Below are 21,151 nucleotides of genomic sequence, written 5' to 3'. Positions count from 1 at the left end.
CTTAGCTCCTACATATTTGTTTTTTCCCACCACCGAAAAGGCAAAGTTATCAACATAATTTCACGCCACACAATTCAACACCAATCCACATAATTCAACTCAACACAATTACACAACTCACCATATACATCCAATGACCACAGAATTTCACATCATGCCGTAAAATTAAACACACCACATAATTAAACTCCACTACATCCTACTCCACAACAGAAAAAAAGTCCCTCCATAACACACAATCCCACTCCACATAAATCTAGTTCATTCAATACCACATAATAACTATGCATGTATTTCCACTGTACACAATGCGACAATTCCATGCCACAAAATCCAACAACTAACAATTCCAATCCAGCCCTCATAATTCCACTACAGTTCACATACATACACTCCATAACACATGGGTAAAGTCCACTGTCCTTTACAATGCCATTAGCTCTAACTCAACCAAATGAGAGACCTATTGCATTTCCAATGATTGTTAATAGTAGCTTTTGATCTCTCTGAGCTCGGAACCATTTATTTCGTTGAAACCTGTAAATTATGCAACAGTTCAATGATTTAACCGAGTTCAGTTGCTCAGATTCGTACAGAGCAGGAGCTACATTTTAATCAAATTAAGCATCGAAAAGTAGAAGCCAAAATGTTCTCAGAATTGGATTTTATAATGACTCTTGGAAGAGAACAATAGAAATTAAATGGTCATGCAAACAATAATAGGCAGGTTTCAAATTGCAACATATATTGTACATTACCTGCTATTTTTCTCATAAACAGATGATATTCATGCTCACGCAAAGTACACTCACTGTAAGCTTGATCATTCTCATTTTACAGTTTAGTTTAAGTTCATAATCATAAAATTGATTTGCTTTGTTCTTTCTTTTTAACTTCATGTTAATCTAATCTTTTCGACTAGATGTACATTGCTGACTGTAGTCCTTAAAATTAATTTCATTCTTCAAGGTGCTTACATTCTACAATAAACTGGGATGGCCCTGCAGCTAAAAGCTGGCAAAGTAGTGAAACATGAGACACAGTGATACAACCCAAAGCAATTGGGGAATAAAGCTTTTATTGAGAGCGTTCTGAGAGCACAGCCATACATAAAATGGAGCAGGTACCGTTACTTGCTTATCACTTCAACCACCAACGTTCCATGGGACAGACCATTTCACGGGACTTCGGGAGGGGTTTACAGAGTGAAAAGAGGGAGGGAACCACCGATATAATAATACAATGTAGTACAATACACACTGTTTTATTAAACACATAACAGATATAAACATACCCTTGTCCTTACAGAAATGATCTTTTTTTGACGTTGAGGATGTTTGGATCCTATCAGCTATGGAGCTTTCCCCAACACTGCATTGTTCAAGATGGTACTCACGGACAATCCCTTCATTTCAACTGGTTTGTACCTGAAAACCTTGGCCATTGCAATCGTCAGGAGCAACAACCTCAGAGTAAGAAGGCACAGATTCAGGGTCATATTATGAATACCTGATGTCATCATCTTCCACCTCCCCTTCCACGTAGGTGTGCCTTGACCCTTCTGGACACTTGGCAGCTCTCTTCACACTCCAACATCTACTGTCCCGTACGATAACACTCCTTGTATTCACCTCTACAATGTTTAACGGTTTTTTCACTCTTACTGGTAATTTAATGCGCACAATGTCTCCCACAAGCAGATTTTGAAACTCAACTCTGTGTGATGCATCGCACCTGATTGGACAACCATTGCTTTTCTTCCACTCTACTTATGACATTGTCATAGTCAACGTATTTGCTGCTATCTTGCCCCTTGGGGCATTTTCTGGGCATCCTCCATGGACACACATCAGAGAATGGAGTTCTACCCCTTAATAACTTAAAAGGGCTGATCCCAGTGATTGAATGGGGACTGATGATGTATACCTTCATCCGCTCCCTTACCAGATTGTGAACAGGAATCTTATTTTGCAGAGCTATGGGGGCACTGCTTTGAGGTAACGGTTGAACCGGTCTATAGGTCATAAACAGCTGTTAGGATGTGTTTTATATTATAATTCAAGAACTGCAACATGGAATTGGATGTACACTGGATGCCATTGCCAGTAACACAAATTCAGGGAAACCTTCTCTACCTAACAGCTACCTCATGAAATTTAGGCCACCTAGAAAAATAATCGACCATTACGATGGCATACTGCATTTGGGCTGGTAATCCAATAAAAGTCAGGATATGCTGAGAGCTCATTTTTACCATGGTGATTGGAACCACGCAACAGGATGCATTGGGGGGGAACAGCACATTTAAGGATTTTTTCACAGTTGGCAAACTCTTCACAGTTTCTTACAAAATGGCAGTGATTTAACATTGAGAACACAGAAGCTCTACCCAGAATAGATAGAAGTTAATTCACTTTCGGTAAGGGATTACCCTCAAGTACATTGTCCGCATTCAGTGCCCTGAGATCGACACAAACAAAGATTAACATTGTTTACCTTCGCTAAGTGGAAAAATGGTCAATTAATTCAATTGATCTTCCATCAAAGGTAACGGTTTTATCTTCAGGTTTGGACAAAGGGCCTACTAATGGGGTAAACTTGTTTGTCAACATAATTTTGTTATTTACAGTAAAGGGCAATCCTGAATCAGCTATAATGTCCAACACATTGTTTAGAACACAGATCGTTTATATTGGCAGCCTACCTTTCCCTTCTTCAGAGATAGTGTTGACACTCTAACCATTTGAATCATCCCGTGTCTGAGTTTCATTTTAGACTCCATTGTTTCATTATCCCACAATGTGCATCATTTGAAAGTTGGGCCATCCTTGGCCTGGATCGTTTGCCCTCTGTGAATAATTCCTGAACGAGGCTAGATGTGATGAGCAGCCGCATCTGAGACATTACATTTTTCCATCACCTCTTTTGGTCTTGTTCCCTTCTGTTTTTCCAGATTTGCTCATCAAGCTGCAGATTGCATTATTCTTGTTAGTGCCTTTTCCATAATTCACTTCTCCCACCCAAGAAACAGATTGTTTGATCGCTCAGGCTGATTTGATAATTAGAGTTAGGTAACCTATAACCCACAATTTCACCTGAATACATTTGCTATTTGTGTTGACCATTAGCTGATCACAAATAAACTCATCTACAGACTCACCAAAGTCACAAGTTATTGACAACCCTTTCAATGCTGTGATGAATTCATCATCAAATGACTCTCGCCTGAGGTTATAGGGAAGAGGAGGCAAGATGGCGGCTGAGTAGTCAGCCGAACAGCCTTTCCCCGACCAGTTTATACACCACCCGTTGGGACATCTCAGAGGCTGCCCTTAGACTTGCAGGATGGAACAAAATGATCTGGACTGCCTACAGCCTCTTACTCACCCGGTGCATACAGAGGTCTCATCGATTATCTTTGGTGGGGTGATTCACCTAGCGTCTCCTTCAATCTCTGGCGTGACTCCGGCTGGACGGACGGGCTTGAGACAGGAAGCTGCGATGCCAAGACGCACAGCTCTGTGAGCTCGGTGATCCCAAGGAATTCTACAGTTGAGCCAAAAACAGAGAGCGACTCCCAGCACATGGCGGTACACGCTACCAAATCAACGGTGAGCAGCTCTGAGAAGATCTCTGAAGGGGGCAATAGCAAACAGAATCCAGAACCCATCTTTGGGACAAAAGGCACCAGCAAAAGAAGGATTCTGCATCACCCCTTCTGCCTACGGAAGAAGCTGTGGGCACTCCTCCAGAGACACATGCAGAGGTGAGCGCCTCAGAGGGGACATTACTGGTCAGGCGCAGTGGGTCCATTGGGGTTGAGGGAGGTGCTCACACAACGCCAGCTGAACAGAGGTCACTACCCCTTTTCCTGGAACCTATTCCAGCTGCTAAAGCTGCTAGCACTAAAATGGGACACGGCTGACCCCCATGGTAAGTGGACTTTATCCTTCAAGGAAAGATCTAAGGAAGTACAGACTTACCATGGGCAAAGTTAGCAGGCTCAGGCTGAATTGTCGGAAACTGTAGGGGGGAATGAGGTTGACTGAGGTGATCCATTCTTCTCATTATCTGACCCCTCTAATTCATCTGGTGACGAGGAATTGCACACTCATAAGCCGAGTTTAGGGAGCAATTCGCCTGTGAGCAGTTGGAGCGATTCAAGCAGCCTACATTTAGAAGAGGAACATATACAGGTGGTGGGTCCTGCTTTTCTCACGATTCATAAGAAACCTCAATCAGATGCAAGGGAGCTGCAGGAAGGTAATCTATTGTGGGATTACTCATTCGCTCCGGTGCTTGATGTGTCTGGAGATTGCCTGCCGAAGTCTAGTCAGTCTAATTCAGCTGCTCAAGCAAGAGTGGAGAAAGTCTTGCTGAATGCTATATATCAAAGTATAATGGAGCACCATGAAGAGACAAGATGTGAAAGTCAAGGAACCCAATCTGCTTGTCGTAAAATGGAAAACTCCATCCGCAGAGTCGCAAAATCTTGCTCAGAATTTGCTGAAAGGATTGGTGAGGCAGAAAACTGCAACTTTACACTGGAAGACAAGCTGACAGCACAAAGATAAGACTAACCTCCTTAGATACCAGATGGCAGCTCACCGAGTTGGAGAACCACAAGTGACGGAAAAATCTCAGGATACTCAGGATTCCAGAGGGCGCTGAAGGCTCAGATGCTAGCAAATTTGTGGTTAAACTTTTTTTCGGAGGCTTTTCTGGAACTAACTCAATGGATCTGGGATCATGAAGTGCAGCGGGCTCATTGCTTTCCATTTAAAATCCATGTTCAACCTTGACAAGATAGTGTAAAACCTAAGGCTCTGTTAATTTCTTTGAATAATTTTTTGTCACGTCAGGCTATGTAAGATCTTGCCAGGTCAGACAGGAAAAGGTCTGGGAAGGGGCATGAGTTCCTTGTGCGGCCTGACTACTGTCAGGTCACTGTAGAGAAACAGTGGCAATTTATACAGTTAATTGCAGCGTTTCAGAATAAAGGGGACCAGGTGTTTCTATTAAATCCCACTACGCTCAAGGTTATCTTCAAGGATAAAACCTATTTTTCCCTCTGAAACCAGAGCCAAAGAGTTTTTGAAGACCCTAGAGTCCTAAGCATTATGCTTGGTGGGCGTATCCTAACCGGGAAACAGGATAATGTTTATATTTATTTCCCTTTTGGTTTTTTCTAGGCTGATCTTGTGGTATAATCACTGACACTTTGTGACTGGCCGGGGGGAGGAGCGATCTACATCCCAATGGACCTAAGTGGTTCAAAAGCTTCTATGGTTGGGTGTGGGGTGGGTGGTTCCATAGAGTGGGAAGATAAAGGATGGAGTCTCGGGGGTGGGGGACCCGGTCAGGTGAAAAGGTTGTTCTGGGTTGGGGAGTGGGGTAGAGGGTTGGCACAGAGGGTTTTGGGTGTGGTTAAAATAAGTAATTCCACTATAAGCAGCAAGCTGGAGAATGATATACAGTTGTGCAATGCTAAAATGTTCTCCAATGTTGTATTCTCTCTAAATTTACACTTTGTTTGGTATATGGCTCACATGTCGAAGAGGCGCAAGTCTTTGATTTTCTCAATGTGGAGCTTGCAACCTGGACAACCCCTTTAATTTCGTGTGGGTACCTGAATATTCATCTAGAGGTGTCACACACTTAAATGATAAGTGGAGGCTACACTGGTAGGAAACCCAAAGTCGAGAGGGCACTACAGCGTTTAGTTTTGGACCATTGTTTAATTGATTTTTGGGCGAAACACAGACACGCTGATCCTAGGTTTACTTTTTATTCTTCTCTGCATAATAAATTGCATAGACTGGACAATTTTTTTTATGTGTTCTACCCATGTTGCTGAGGCCAAGATAAACTCCTTTCCGAGAGTCTTTTCAGCCCATAATCTTTTGATACTTGACATTGTGCTGACTGGATTTATCAGACATCGAGGCTTTCAGCTTTGATAGAAAGTTGTTACTGGATTTAACCTTTATCAGCCATTTTAGAGAGAGTTTAACACTGTTCTCACAATTCAATCGTAATACAGCTGCTAGCCCGATTGTCTGGGATGCTTTAAAAGCTGGAAAGAGGGGGCAGGTTCTTAGCTTTTGGCTGTTCTCTCAGAAGCAGAAAAATAGAGTTATTCAGGGACCAGTGGACGCTCTTGCTCAGGCCGAACTTAGGTTCACTAAGGGATTACAAAATAATCAGGATATCCCTGTGGCGCAGTACCCTGTCATGGTCTGTAAGGCTAAAATCAGCCAGCACTGGAGTTTGGAGGTCACTGGTAAATATTCATTATACAAATGAAAATGTTATGAATGTGGCAAGACCACTGGTAAATTTCCGGTAAGACGGATTAGGCAAAAAGAGGTGGGGAGGAGTACAGCAGCTAATAAGGACCCTCCGGTAGACTAGTGGAAACACCATTGGAGATTTTGTCTGTTTTCAAGAACTTCTATAAGGAATTTTATAAAGAAGGATCGGTAAGCTCTAGAGAGGGATATGAGGAACTGTTTGGTGATCTAGACCGTAGTAAGCTTACAGAGGAAGACCAAGCGCTCCTAGATGTCCCTATCTCACTGGAGGAGATCTGGAGAGAGATCTGTTCATTGGTACAGGGCAAGGCACCTGGCCCGGATAAGCTTCCTCCCGGGTTTTATCAAATCTTCTTCTCTGAATTATGTAATGATATGCTAAGTATCTTTTTAGTTGCTCAGCAGGGTCTGGTTTCGCCTTCTTGGGATATGGCAATTATTATATTTTTAGAAAGAGGGACAAACCACCCATGCTGCTAGGCTCATAAAGACCTATATCCTTGCTGAATTGCGACGGTAAAATGCAGGCAAAGATCATGGCCAGTCGCTTAGCCAAGAACATCACCCCAATAGTTTCACGCAGACAACATGGCTTTATCCCGGGAAGAGGCACGGTCAATCACATAAGGCAGGTGGTGACACTATTTGACCTGGCTAATATACAGCAAGCTTCAATTGCCTGATCATATTGGACGCCGAGAAGGCATTTGACATTGTCTCCTGGAATTTTCTTTCTTTGAGCAGTGATGCACTGGCAAGGGTTTGGTGATGGGTTCATAACAGCTGTTAGGGCTATGTATAGAACGGGGTAGAGGTAATAGACAAATCAATGGGAGAGCAAGGGTTTTTTGGGGGGCGCGTCCTTATCCCCAGAGGCGTATAATATATAAACAATGTGGGCGGGCCCACTATGTACATGTAACTACTTGTAGTCACTGTTTGTGGCAAGAGCTGGGACCCATTGGCTGTGTTAAAAGACCCCTCACACACCAACCTAGTTGGTGTCATGCTTCATCATTGGGGTTCCAACCGGGTGGCCGAATGCCCCCCGGTTGTGCTACGATGCCTCATTACAGCGGAGCTGGTGATGGTGCGTAAGTGTGACATGAAGTTCTACAGTTAAAAATACCTCTGAGAATCCTTGCCTTTAATTTTATTATTGGCGGCTCAGGATATGTTTAAAATATGTGTAATTCAACTAGTAAGGATTAATTACCTATGAGTTGGCTCATGTGTGGCAGTCTACATGTTTCAGCCCTCGCTGTGTGATTAACGGGGCTTTCTTCAGGACCATATGAGGGTCGCCAAAAGGAAATCCTTTTACCAACATGAAGTACCGTGCATAGCGCCTCTGTGCATAGCGCCACTGTGCAAGCAAACACTAGCACACTACCGGGACACAGGTACCCAACTGTCCAAATAAATTCTAGTGGTGGGGACATCATGACGCGCCACTATCAGCGGCGCAGGGCCTTCCCTGCATCAGGCACTCTAATACCTTTATTACCAGATCACCCTTCTTAATAAATGCCTAAGGCACTCTAGGCACTCTTACCCTACGTGGCCAGTTCACTATATAAACTCTACGAGCATTGTAATATGCACAGCACACTACACTGGCGAGCTTGCCTTTAGGATTTTCACTAATACCCATACCCAGTGCCGCTTATACCGACAGCAAGCAACTCTGGGCACTCTATGTATTGCCTGGTATAACTACGCTGTACTACGTGCGATATTTATTCTCCACACATAACCTACATCAGGTATTATTCCTTAACGCTGGCCCCTCCCCACAGGTACCAAATTACCTAAATGCCCAGCACTTTATCCTTGGTTAATAACATGTACAAATTCCCCCTTCTAAGATGGCCAACGGAAACTACACAGAGTCCCTGGCCATTGCGCATGCGCAACACACCGGCACCTCCCGGGTCTACTGAATCATCGCAGACCCGGAAATGCCGCCTCGCACGTACCGGAGAAGGGGACTACTGTTATATTTATATATCATGTGGTTCATCACTTTATCATTACTCACATGTTTCACTCATTAGAACGTTACATCCTTATGATGCCTTAGATGGTTACTACACTACTTAAACCTTCGAATCCCGGCATTACAGACACCAGCCGGGACCGCGGGGACCCTATTCAGGTTGTCTAGCAGAGGACTCACTCTTCTTTACCAAGTAAGGCCTTGTATCTCCCCTAATGCTGCACCTGAGTGAGCCTATCCCTTCCGGGAGGGCTTACAGCAGCACTGTCACTTTTAATTTCAGATCGGATGCGCTTTGAACCTCTCCCCTCGAGCCCCGATTTCTGCTGAAAAGCCTATACAATTGTAAATATTGGTGCACGTTTTTAAACCTTTTGCAAAATTTATATAATACTACGCTTCCAGCAATTTTTCTTCTCCTTACATGCCCTCACTACAGGGGCCATTTTCTCAGGCGCCCTGTACCACGCTAATGCTTGAGATATTCACTATAAAGCACGTTGTGCGCACGGGACCACGGGCACCTTCCCCAGTGGCCTTCTCGCACGTTTCAGTGCAACATGCACCACTGTACAGTACCTGAATACAGCGCCCTAAGCACTCATATTGCAGTCATTATCTATTTTATTTCACAGGAATGCAGCTTGACCCACATCGCCCTGTGTATTTACCTAGCTAGAGGCATGCCTCACAGTATCAACGCATGCCGCAATCTGCATGAGCATATTTAACAGTCACTGTAGTGGTTTTCCACAAGGACAACTGAATAACTTCAATACAACCAATAAGATTGCATTTTAAGTTGCAAAACTTTATATGTTGTGTCTTGTCTTCTTGTTTCCCACAGGAATTTTTTGTTTGCTTATTTAAAGTGTCTGTGAGTACGCCAACATTTTTTCACATTTTTAACCACACACCTTAGCGCGTGTGGAGGTACCACATTGGTTTTTCACGTGGCTTTATTCACCTTTAGCCACTCACTTATCACCTTTCTGGTCCTGAAGAAAGGCCCGTTAATCACACAGCGGGGCTGAAACATGTAGACCGCCACACATAAGCCAACTCATAGGTAATTGATCCTTGCTAGTTGCATTACACATATTTTAAACATATCCTGAACCGCCAATGATAAAAGTAAAGGCAAGGATTCTCAGAGGTATTTTTAACTGTAGAGCTTCACATCACACTTAAGCACCATCACCAGCTCCGCTGTAATCAGGCGTCGTAGCACAACCGGGGGCCATTCGGCCACCAGGTTGGGACCCCAATGATGAAGCATGATACCAACTAGGTTGGTGTGTGAGGAGTCTTTTAACAACACCCAATGAGTCCCAGCTCATGCCACAAACAGTGACTATGTATAGAACGCACACTACAAACATTTGTGCAATGGGTCTTCAATTAGACTCACTTTCTATTTTTAGAGGTACAAGACAAGGTTGTCCCTTCTACCCCCTTCTATTTGCTTTATATATTGACTCTTTTTTAACGTTATTGGAACGCAATACGAGTATCAAGTATATTTTTCGTAGACATCACAAGCTGGGACGCCTCTTTGCTGGGGCAGCTGTGCGCTTTATTAAACATGATAACATAACATAACTTTTGCACATGTTGATGACATACCTATTGTTACTCCAGAACTAGTCATGGCACTAGTTGAAATTGAGAGGGTGGCAAAACAGTTTGGTTGGTATCAGGATATAAGTTAAATGCAACTAAAACACAGATCGTTTGTACTGAACAAGCCTCTACGGAGGACCCAAGGGTGGTTGATGAGGCACTATACTTAGGGATTTAAATAAGATCACATCTCGACAAATTGGTAGAGGTTAACTGGCTACCTCTTCTTGGGAAAATTAAAAAGGAGCTAAATAGAGTCAAGGGGTCTACATTTATCACTCGGTGGAAGATGTAACGTTCAAAAAATGTGTATTCTGTCAAAAGTGTTATACTTTTTTCGAGCTGTCCCTTTAGAACTTAATAAGAATCAGCATGAAAGATTACAGGTGATCTGCTCCAGCTTTGTTTCGAGTTGGAAAAAGCCTCGAAGAGCCAAGAAGTACATGACCCCCCCAAAAGCCGGGGGGATGGACAATTCCCAATTTTACACTCTACTATTGGGCTTCTCTTCTACAGAATATGGCCATTTTGATAACGGGGGAGGACACTATAGACAAAGCTGAGGCCCCAACTATATATCAAATGTTGCTGGGGGCAGCAGCAAAGGGATGCCTTTTGAAGAATGTGGAGCCTAGCTACTATAAAAAGACTAGATTTAAGGTCCTGATAGCAGCCTATAAAGTCTGGAAGCAAGTTAGACGATCTCTTCAGTTAGGGTTAGTCTGCCACTATACACCAACTTCAGCCTCTTTATTATTGCCCTCTATTTTCTGGGATACAGTGATGGGAAGCTGGAGGTCCAAAGGGATAAGTAGATTAGGTGACTTTTTCACTGACTCCCAAATCAGCTCCTTTTCAGAGTTTCAAAATAATTTTAGGCTTTCACGATCTGATTTCTTAACGTTTTATAAAGTTCAGGATTTTCTGATTAGAAAGAATAATTCATTGGGCAAGCTGATAAAGACTCCTCTAATTAAAGCGATTTGCAGGAAAAACAGAATTAGGATATGGCTTCTAGAAGCTCAATTAGCCGATCTGGAGATCCAGAACCCAAAATGGAATGCAAGCTTAATTGGGTGGGAGTATTACTTCAGGACTCGATTTACATGGCAGATAAGGTTCTACTGTCATTGAATCTTTGGGCACAGCACTATAAAAGTATTTTCAACCTGTACTATACCTCAGCAATGATAGCTAAATGGTGGGCAAGCAGATAGTAAATGCAAACGCTATGGGGGTATACAGGCGGAGATTCTTCATGTGTTCTTTCTGTGCCCCAAACTCAGACCGCTAATTGAAGGGTTAGAGCATTTTCTTACTGATGCTATCGGCACATCTGTTATTTTTACACCCTCATTGATGTTGCTTGGTATAATAGGTGAGATGCAGTCTAGTCAACTGTTAAGGGAAGGACGGTATTTGTTAATTGTAGCAGCTGCTGTGGTCCGATTATGTATTGCTTCTATTTGGGTTAATAAAAAGACCCCGGAGTTTAGTCTTTATATATGTGAAGGATATAGAAAGCAGCAGTTAGGGGAAAACATCTGGGGGACCCTGGCTGAACGTTTGAATCGGTAGGAAATGTGATGGCTGCTATGAACTTACTAGTGGGTTTATTGTTTTTTTGTGTTTTTTTATTTATCCCTATGCACAACAGTCAATGAAATAATGTTTCTATTTTGTAGCTATATATTCTCCCACACCTTGCTTTGTAAATATCTTTCCCTTCTAGACTTCTTTCTTGTTTTTATTTGTTAACTCATGTGTTGCTTGCTCCTAATAACTTGTGCATTATTGTTTTTCTCATTTTTTCAGTGTAATGGCATAATAAAGTAACATAAAATAAAATAAAAAAATGACTCTCCCGCCATTCGTTTCCTTGTAGAAAAATGATAGAGTTCCAGTGTGATGCTTATGGTGGGCTTAAACCTTTCCCCTAGTCTCATCAATGCCTCTTCAAAATCCTTACACTCCTCTTTATCATCTGGTGTTTCGACTTTGAGTAACTTGCAGAAGGTCTCTTTGCATTCAGACCCCAAACAATGTAAGAGAATTCCCTTCTACCGCTCAACTGTCATCTTGTGGGCATCAATGGCCAACAAATAGGTTTGGAACTCCTCAACCCACCATTTCAATGGAATTGGGGATCCCCTTTATTTTGCAAGAACTTTTATGGAGGAATACATTACCTGCTGGGTAAGGTGAGGCATAATGAGCCAACAAAAAATACAAAAGGTGGGAGGGATGTCAACTAAAGTCTAAGATGTATAAATGTTGGTGAAAGTCAGCCTGAAATGGTTAGGGAAGCACAGTCACCATGGATGGTACTAAAACATAGATGAAGAAAAGAAAACCCCCCCAAGGGATAGCAGTGAAAGACGTGTGAATTCTGCTTGGAAAGTTCTGCAGATCTGATGACACCGTGTCCCAACATACATCGGAAGCACCAGACAAGACTTAGAAGAAACGGCAGGATCAGACTTTCCAGGGGGTTTTCCTAAGTAGCTCAGAAGCTACTTTGGCAGCAGACTGCTAGAAGCAGGTAAGTCACTGAGGAGGAGATTTACTTCAGCTTGGGTGCACAGGTACTATATGCAGCAAAGCTGAAAAGGTCTTAACTGCAGTTTTAATGGAGATTCTCAAGGAGACTGCAGCAACCACTTTCACTGATCTCACCTACAGGATAGGCAAGATCTGAGGAACGCTCAGTACGTTGATCAAGCGATGTGCAACTGCTCTTAGCCTGGATGAGAGAACCACTCAAAACCACTGAAGGAACCTGAAGAGTTCGATGGTGTGGATGCGCAGCCCATCCTCCACATCATTTTTTTGTGCGTGATACAACACAAAGCAACTGGGGAGTAACGTTTTTACTGAGTACGCTCTGAGACCACATCCACACATAAAATGTCGCCGGTACCGTTACTCGCTATATCACTTCAACCACCAACGTTCCATGGGACAGACCATATCATGAGACAGCGAAGGCAGGGTTTACAGAGGGGAAAAGTGGGAGGGAACCACCAATACCATAATAAAATGTTGTATAGTACACAATATGTTATTAAACACATAACAGATGGAAAGATCTTCAGTGCTTACCAATCATCTTCAGAATAGCTATATTTTTCAGCCTCTGGGCAATTGCTAGACAAGAAGTAAAAGAGTGGAAAAAGAGATGTAACCAAAGAAAGAAAAGAAACAAGACAGAAGAAACATCAAAACATTATAAAGATAGTTACCTAACGGACAGTAAAAATATTTCTGATGGACGCTGTTTTTTTTCCTTCACCTCTTAACCCTTTCCTTGCTGCCGTCGGCCATTGGCCGACGGCAGCACTACCTTCCCAGTGCTGCTGTCGGCCGATGGCCGACGCGGCCCCACCCGCGCACGGAAACACCCGCACCGCTGCAGAATTACCGCCGCGGTGAACGGGTTAAAGAGGTTATCTTCCAGGTTCCAGAATGGAAATGGAAATTCTTCCAGGTTCTAGAATCAAAAACAGTTTAGAAACTGTGGCGAAACACAAAATGATGCCCCGTCCCCTCTTTTAGAATGTGCAGAGGGGCCCCCAACTTTCTCATATTTCACAGATATACATTGGCCACGGGTTGAATGGGGGACCCTTAAAGGATTGGGGGTCCCCTGGAGGGCTGTGGGTTCCTCTGCGCTGCTTGGGCGTGCATGACGTCCCTGTTTTTAATACTCAAATTTGTCTTGCCATAGATACTCAACAATGCTGTGCAACACCCCACAAACAACTAGGATGGACACTATTAAGGTACATATGGCAAACAACAGCAACTTTGCTCTTACGATTTTCAACACCATCCACCAGAGGTGGTGTCTAGAGGTAAGTATACTAGGGGAATTAAGTATATAAATGAATAATCTGCTGAAGGATAAATGGTGCATTAGACTGAATACTCCTTCAGTCTCTTATTTGAATCAATACAAATTATTTTGCGCAGGTTCTTCCTCTCTTCAAAGCTCTTAAGATAGGTGCTAATAATTTGAACAGTCAGATTTGAAGACATCCAGAAATATACAACCCTCAGTCAATATTCAGGCTACAATTAAAGTTGTAATACTATCAGTACAAAATAGCGGAAATGACGTCCTCAGAAGTATGACAGAAAACCTTTATTACCCGAAATCAGTAATACATTTTCTAAGTCACTGCCTGACTCCAATCAGAATTTAAATACATCACCCATGCCATTATTGACCTACCGTGTCTACCACTACATGCAATATTGTCAAGTGTAAGTGGATGGCAATCAAGAAGAGCCTTAGATTGCACACACATTACTCAATTAAAGATTGTCTGGGGGACAGAGCTTGCACCAAGATGGCACCAGACCTGTGAGCTGCGAGCTCTCTCCTCTGTGAGGAGAAAGTGGGCCCACCTAGGTTCCCCCATAACCCTACAGAATAAGCCCCTAACGAGTGATTGGTGCGAATGCATGATGGACGTGCTGAGGGACCAGACTGCTGCAGTACGACAGTGAATCCAAGACCGGATGGTGCGGTTAGCAGGGCATTATCAAGACACCAGCCACAGACCGGCCAGGACTTATGAATCCGGCCACAATCTCTTAAGTGCGTGCAACCCTCAGCGTCTGGTGCCTGGGTCCATAAAGATGAGGTGAGTGTGAGAAAGGGGGGCAACTGCACATTGGTCCCCCACAACATCTACAGCAACAGGTCTTGCCCTGCTACAAGGCCCGAGACAAAGGGGCCTTGCAGACTGGGCACCAGGACCCTCTCCGTTGTGCCATGTAGAGTCTCTAAGGAGGCAGGGGTTCTATGATAAGGTGACTGAGCTGGTGGGCCCATCCTCCTGCAAACCTCAATCTCCCGCCCCTCCAATACAGTCGATCATCAATTGTCAAATGCCCCACGTGGGCAAGGAGGGGTGCTTGTTAGGCCCTCCTTATTTATTTATTTAACACATTTCTAAAACACGTCTGTCACCCAACAGGTATCCTGGCACTATTGTATCAACTGAGGGAGTAAACAATTGTCCTACATTGTGTTAATTTCCAAGCAATGCAGATCAGCATCAGTGTTACAAAGGTAAGAGCCAAGTTTTGAGACCCTTCCTCAATTGCAGTAGGTTGGTGGAGAGTCTAAGGTGTCCGGTTGGTGACTCCAGAGTCGGGCTGCTTCAATGGAAAAGGCCTGTCCTCTTTGCCTAGCTCTTCTATTGATAGCCACACAAGCAAAATTGGCTGAGGCAGAACGTAGGCTTCTCCCAAGGACATCTGAGTTTAATCTCTTTTTCAGAGGGTCAGGACCGAACCATGCAAGGATTTAAAAACAATACAAAGGGACTTAAACTGTATTTTTTGTTTTGTGGTAGCCATAATATATCTTTCAATGCCAGCAAGACTGTGGCCCTTCTTGAGCTCTACAGTGCTAATCAGGCTGCTGCTGCTTGCACCCTCTGAAGCTGACCAATCAAATAGTTCGAGGTCCCAAGCAGTAAGGCATTGCAGTATCAGACAGCTTAAAATCGTACTGGGAACTACCAATGCTCTTGAAGCGTTGGGTAGCAGAGGGAGAATCTCATGCAGTGCTTTTATTGAGACAAAGCAGGTTCGTGCTGTCTTACTGACATATAGTTCCAAGCTAAGTCTCTTGTCAAAAGTAATTCCCATATTTTTGATGACCTCCAAAGGTATCAAAGTCTTATTGCAAGATAATGGCCAGAAGTCAGGTGGAAGCGATGCTGGACTTTCTGTCGACGGACAGCATAAGAACTCAGTTTTTTCTCCATTAAACTTCAGGGAGTTTGATTTGAGCCAGTTGTCATTCATACAGTTGTGAAAACCATCCGGTGTCCCTGAAGGATCTCTCATCCGTGTAGATTACCAGCCTAATCTTATAAGATTTGATTAGTGAGATTAGAGGGCTCATATAAATATTAAAAAGTATAGGACTGATTGATGAGCCCTGTGGATCACCATGTTTAACAGACCTGAACTCAGAACAGAAAGGAGAGAGGGATGCCTGCTGTCTGTCCACCAGATATGAATGCAATCATTTTGACACTGAGCCCTTAATTCTAATAGAGGATAGTCTGTCCAAAAAGGTATTATGATGAGGGGGTGTGGCTTGGCAAGCCATGATGGCGGTCATGTCTTGCGCGCGCTCCGTTCAGCCCCGCAATATCCTGCACACTTATCCTGTCTGTCCGACTCAGGGTCGGTTTCTGAGTAGCTCTACTGCGGTCGGAGCTCGGTGGCATTCTCCAGGGCCAGTTACGATGCAGTGGGAGGTTCGGCTGCAGTGCTGCGGCCGCCGAGAGGAGCTGTGGCCTGTGGGGGAGGTGCCCCTGACAGAAGCCGGGGAGTTTCCTGTCCTGACCAGGCGGAGGCATAGATCTAGCAGCGGTGCTGACGGTGGGCCGGCTGTGGGACCCCTGCGACCTTGGTTGATGGTCAGCGGAGTGGAGCTCATGTGTGGAGGCCTGGAGTCCCTTGCTTGGAGGAGGATCGGAGGGGTTGCGGCGCGCTTCGGTGGCCAGCTCAGACCACTGAGGTAAGAGGCGGCTGGAGTGAGCGGCCCGGCGGACTGACAGCCATCTTGAGAGTCTTGGAGGCGGCCGCACTGGATCTCAGGGGCGAGCGGAGCCTGCTGTGACACCGGGGCTTCCCTGGGGCCTTGTACATTGTCGGGGTGTGCCCACTGTTGCTGTCACCCCCCCCAACCTCCGCTCAACTGGAGAGTGTACACGCGGGGATTTCAGCGGTCGTGTCGGGACGCGGGGGGGGGACCCAGAGCGGCTGTGCTGCTGAGAGTCCGCTTCGACAGACGGGATCCCTGGAGCTGGTTGGTAGGGGCGCCGCTGTGCTCAGGACCTATCAGGGTGCTAAGTTAGTTCCCGGCGCCGTCCACCCTGTACAGCATCGGCCTGTGAACGGCTGCAGGACCTGGATGTGAGGCATTGCTGGCGGTGCAGAATGCCATATTGGGGCACTGCTGCATCGCTGGAGGTGTACCCGCTGGATCATTAGAGTGAGTGGGGCTCTCTGTGGCGCCAAGGGCTCTGCTTGATCCTGTAGCTGACGGGGGCAAGTGTGTGTCGGCACGGGGTGGGGGGTGTCTGACCACTATCCTCTCCCCTCCCCTTGCTGGGGCTGGGGCTGGTGCTGGCTGGGGGTTCAGCGGTCGCATCTGGCCGCAGTGGGAGGAGGGCCTTTTTGGGAGTGAGCCGCACCCTGGTGAGTCCCCCGCACGCCGGTTGGATTGGACCGCAGTTGTCCGCTGGTGGGTATTTTGTCTGCCGCCCTCTGATGCCAGCCCGAAAGCCCTGCAAACAGCCATGACGCAAGACGAGGGCGGTGGGGGCCAGACCAAGCAGGGCCCCATTGATAAATTTACCAGTGCTGGAGTGGCGGCTGGGACATTGGGACAGCAGGGGGCGGTGCCGGACAATGCAACACTCTTGGCGGCCATCACCCAGTCCAGGGACATGCTTGAAGCCAAAATTGGTGCGGTTGGCTCAGATGTCATGCTATTGAGGCAGGACTTGCGTAATGCAGTGTCGCGCATCACGGAGGCCGAAACACGCATCTCCAGAGTAGAAGATGACGTCACTATCTTAAAGAAGAAGGTCACTGCCATGGTGACGGTTCAGAAGGGACTGGCGCTGCGGGTGGAAGATGCTGAAGGGCGAGCCAGGCGTAACAACCTCCACTTCGTTGGATTTCCAGAGGGCAGAGAGGGGGACAACATGTATCGTTTCCTTGCACAGTGGCTGGAGGGCTGGCTTCCCCCGGAGGTTCTCTCCCGCTGCTTTGTTGTGGAACGGGCCAACAGGGCGCTCATGCAAAACCTCCGCCGGGGGCTCGCCCGCGGTCAGTTATAGCGAAACTCTTAAACTACTTAGACTGTGACGCCATCTTGAAGCAGGCCTGAGCCAAAGAACCTCTTACCTACAACAATGCACGCATCCTTATATTTCCGGATTACACGCGACAGGTGCAGCAGCGATATTCGTTTATGGCGGCGAAGGCCCGCCTAAGAGACCTTAAGCTTCCCTATGCTCTGTTGTTTTCTGCCCGCCTGCGGGTTGTATACCGCTCCCGCACGCACTACTTTGATACCCCGGAGGACGTTTTCAAATGGACTGGTGAGACCGTGCAAGTGAGAGTCCACACGCCACCTGGTAGAGAATCTGATTCATCGCCAAGCGAGGTGGCCCGGAGAGGCCTCCGGGGCCAGCTGAAGGGCAACAAAAGGTCACGGTCCAGGCGTCGCTCCCATTCATGTAATGCCCCTTCTCGGGGGAGGGGGGGGATTGGGGCTCCGCCTCTGAGCGACAGATATCAGCAGATTGATTCTTGGGTCTGCGGGGTGCTGCGGGGCTCCGGACTGTGGATTGACTGTCGGATAGACTTGACTTGGGCTGGTCCCTATGCTAGGCCTTTGCTGGCTGGGGAGGTGCCCGAGGGGCATGGACTGTGAGTTGGGGATCCATTGGTTGGAGCGGCTCCCCTGTTGGGGATTGGGATCCTGCAAGGCGCAACAGATACTTCAGTGTTTTTGAGGAATGGGGTGGGGGGTCTGTTGTTGGGGGGTTGTTCCTGTTTATAGATTGCGCGCCCGCTGTGGGTCCACACTTTTTCACACACACATCGAAGAGTCCCCTTACCCGTCATAATGATGAATGCTTGCCCAGATGGCCAATAAACCGCATGGGATGCGGGTGACCCCTGGTACCATCCGCATTATTAGCTGGAATGTTCGCAGTGATCTAGATCAGATTAAACGCGGGCCATACTTCAACAAGCCAAACGGGTTGGGGCCGACATGCTCCTGCTACAGGAAACACATTTAATGGGCACCAAGGTCCAAAGTCTGCAGAGATACGGGTTCCAACAAGTCTTCCACTCTGGCTTTACGAGGGGTCGCGATATTGATACACCGCTGGGTCCCCTATACGCATGAAAAACAGTGGTCAGACACACAGGAGCGATATATCTTTCTTCGGGGCAAGGTTAGGCATGATCTCCTGATATTGGGCAGTGTCTACGCTCCCCCTCCTTTGCAATGGAATCTGGTGGAACGGCTCATGACCATCTGGGCGGATATGCCAGAGGCGCTCTCGGTCGAACTGGAATGATGTCATGGAGTTGGGCCGGCATAGGTGGCGGGTGGGGGCGGACTGGAGAGCGGTCATCCCACGAAATTGCGCTCCCTAGTGACGAGGCTTGAATGGGTGGATGTCTGGAGGCGCCTCCATGGGGATAGTCGGGAATTCACCTACCTATCCGCAGTACATGACTCATTCTCCAGAATTGACTATCTTTTTGTCCCCAGGGTGACAGTGAGTAGGGTGATGTCGACTGACATTCTGCCCCGGGGCCTGTCGGAACACTCACCGGTGACCCTTATGCTTAAGATGGGTCGAGGGTGACAGCCGCTTAGGTGGCGTATGTCTGTGTCGCACCTGCAGAAAGATGACTATAGGGAGCATATGAGTGAAGCTATCGATCACTATCTGACTGTTAATATGGGGTCCGTTTCCTGTACTGAGACACTGTGGGAGGCACTAAAACCCACGCTGAGAGGGGTAGATATTTCCTGGTGTGCAGCGGCGCGTAGGAAGCGTAAGAAGGAGCTACTGCATGCAGAGGCAGGAATAGAGGTGCTTGAACGTAGGAGCCGGGAGGCAGAGGGGGGCCCAGTCAGGCGGCAACTATTACTGGCACAACAAAATTATGCGGCCCTTTTGATGGATGAGGCCCGACAAGCCTGGCTGGCGACGCGTAGCAGAGTGTATCAATGGGGCGATAAGTCCAGCAAGATGCTGCATCGGCTTTGTCAGGGTGCCTTCCATTCCCAGGCCTTACCGGGAGTCCTGGGCCCGGCGGGAGAACCAATTATCGACCCCCCGGCTATTGCCGAAATCTTCGCTGCATACTATGCAGAACTTTGCGCTCCGAAGGAATGCCTATCAGCTGCCATCATAGACAAATTCATCAATGATCTACCGCCCAAGACCGTGTCGGATGAGGTGTGGGAACAATTGGAGCTGCTGCTGACAGATGAGGAGTTGGGCACTGCGCTGGGGGAACTAAACCCTGGGAAGGCTCCGGGACCCAACGGATTCCCCAGTGAATTTTTCAGACAATTCTTTATACAGCTGGCCCCGCATTTTAGACCGGTGGTTGAGGAGGCACGCAGAGGTGGTGGTATTCCACAAACCCAGTAGGCCTCCGGAGCAGCATGCGTCACATCGTCCCATCTCCCTCTTGAATGTGGAGGCAAAGGTTCTGGCCAAGGCGTTGATCAACCGTCTTCTGCCCCACATTTCCACTCTGGTGCACCCTGACCAGGCTTGGTTTATGCCCCAGAGGGCGCCCAGGCACAATAACAGGCGGGCACAAGTGGCGGTGACGGCCAGCGGGCAACTGGAGGAGCCAGCTGCACTGCTATTGGCCGATATGGACAGAGCGTTCGACTCCCTGAGTTGGTGGTACCTTTTTGCCTTGCTGCAGAGGCTAAACTTCGGCCCGCGCTTTCTTTCCTTCATAACGCTACTGTACACAGACCTGACGGTGTCGGTGCGGGTGGCAGGGGCACTTTCTACGTCCTTCTCTATTAAGCGGGGTACACGGCAGGGCTGCCTCCTGTCCCCATATTTATTCGCACTCGCTATGGAACTGCTGGCAGCCTGGGTGCGCATTGACACTCTGATCTGGGGATTTGAATAGACACCGGGCCTATCCGATAGGATTGCATTATATGCGGACAATGTCCTTTTCTTTCTCACGGCTCTAGATAGGACGGGGCTGCGGCTATTGAGCATTCAGCAAATCTTTGGGGAAACCTTAGGACTCTATATGAACGTTCGCAAGTCTAACCTATGGGTTTTAGGGGGCCAGACGGGAGTAGGAGCGTGGGCGTCCTCGGTCCAGCTGGCGGCGGGGCGGGCTGAATTACCTGGCCGTTTTTCTATCAGATATACCTGCAGTTTCCTGGGAATGCAATCTGGTCCCAATGTGGAAACGCACTCGGGAAGATCATAAGTCCTGGTCCCGTATGCCTCTGTCCCTATACGGCAGATCGGCGATTTTTAAGATGGTGGCGCTTCCCGGGCTCCTCTACCAATTGCAGAACCATCCATACCAGATCCCACTCGACGGTTTAGGCAAGTGAACGCAGCGCTGGGTCGATTCCTGTGGGAAGGGGGGAAATGTG

At 46.8% G+C, this 21,151-nt stretch overlaps 1 protein-coding gene across 1 annotated transcript in view; it reads right to left on the bottom strand.

Annotated features, from left to right (window-relative positions):
- ATP8A1 (ATPase phospholipid transporting 8A1) overlaps window positions 1-21,151 on the bottom strand; it is a 780,070-nt gene that overhangs the window by 339,095 nt on the left and 419,824 nt on the right. Inside the window, exon 15 of the mRNA XM_086963885.1 lies at window positions 13,039-13,083. Within this exon, the coding sequence (XP_086820011.1) occupies window positions 13,039-13,083 (45 nt within the window). The remainder of the gene's footprint in view (window positions 1-13,038; window positions 13,084-21,151) is intronic.

Source organism: Lissotriton vulgaris, chromosome 3_1 (genome assembly GCF_964263255.1).
Source record: "Lissotriton vulgaris chromosome 3_1, aLisVul1.2, whole genome shotgun sequence".
NCBI classification, from domain to species: Eukaryota; Metazoa; Chordata; class Amphibia; order Caudata; family Salamandridae; genus Lissotriton; species Lissotriton vulgaris.
This window is presented reverse-complemented; position numbering and strand designations above follow the sequence as displayed.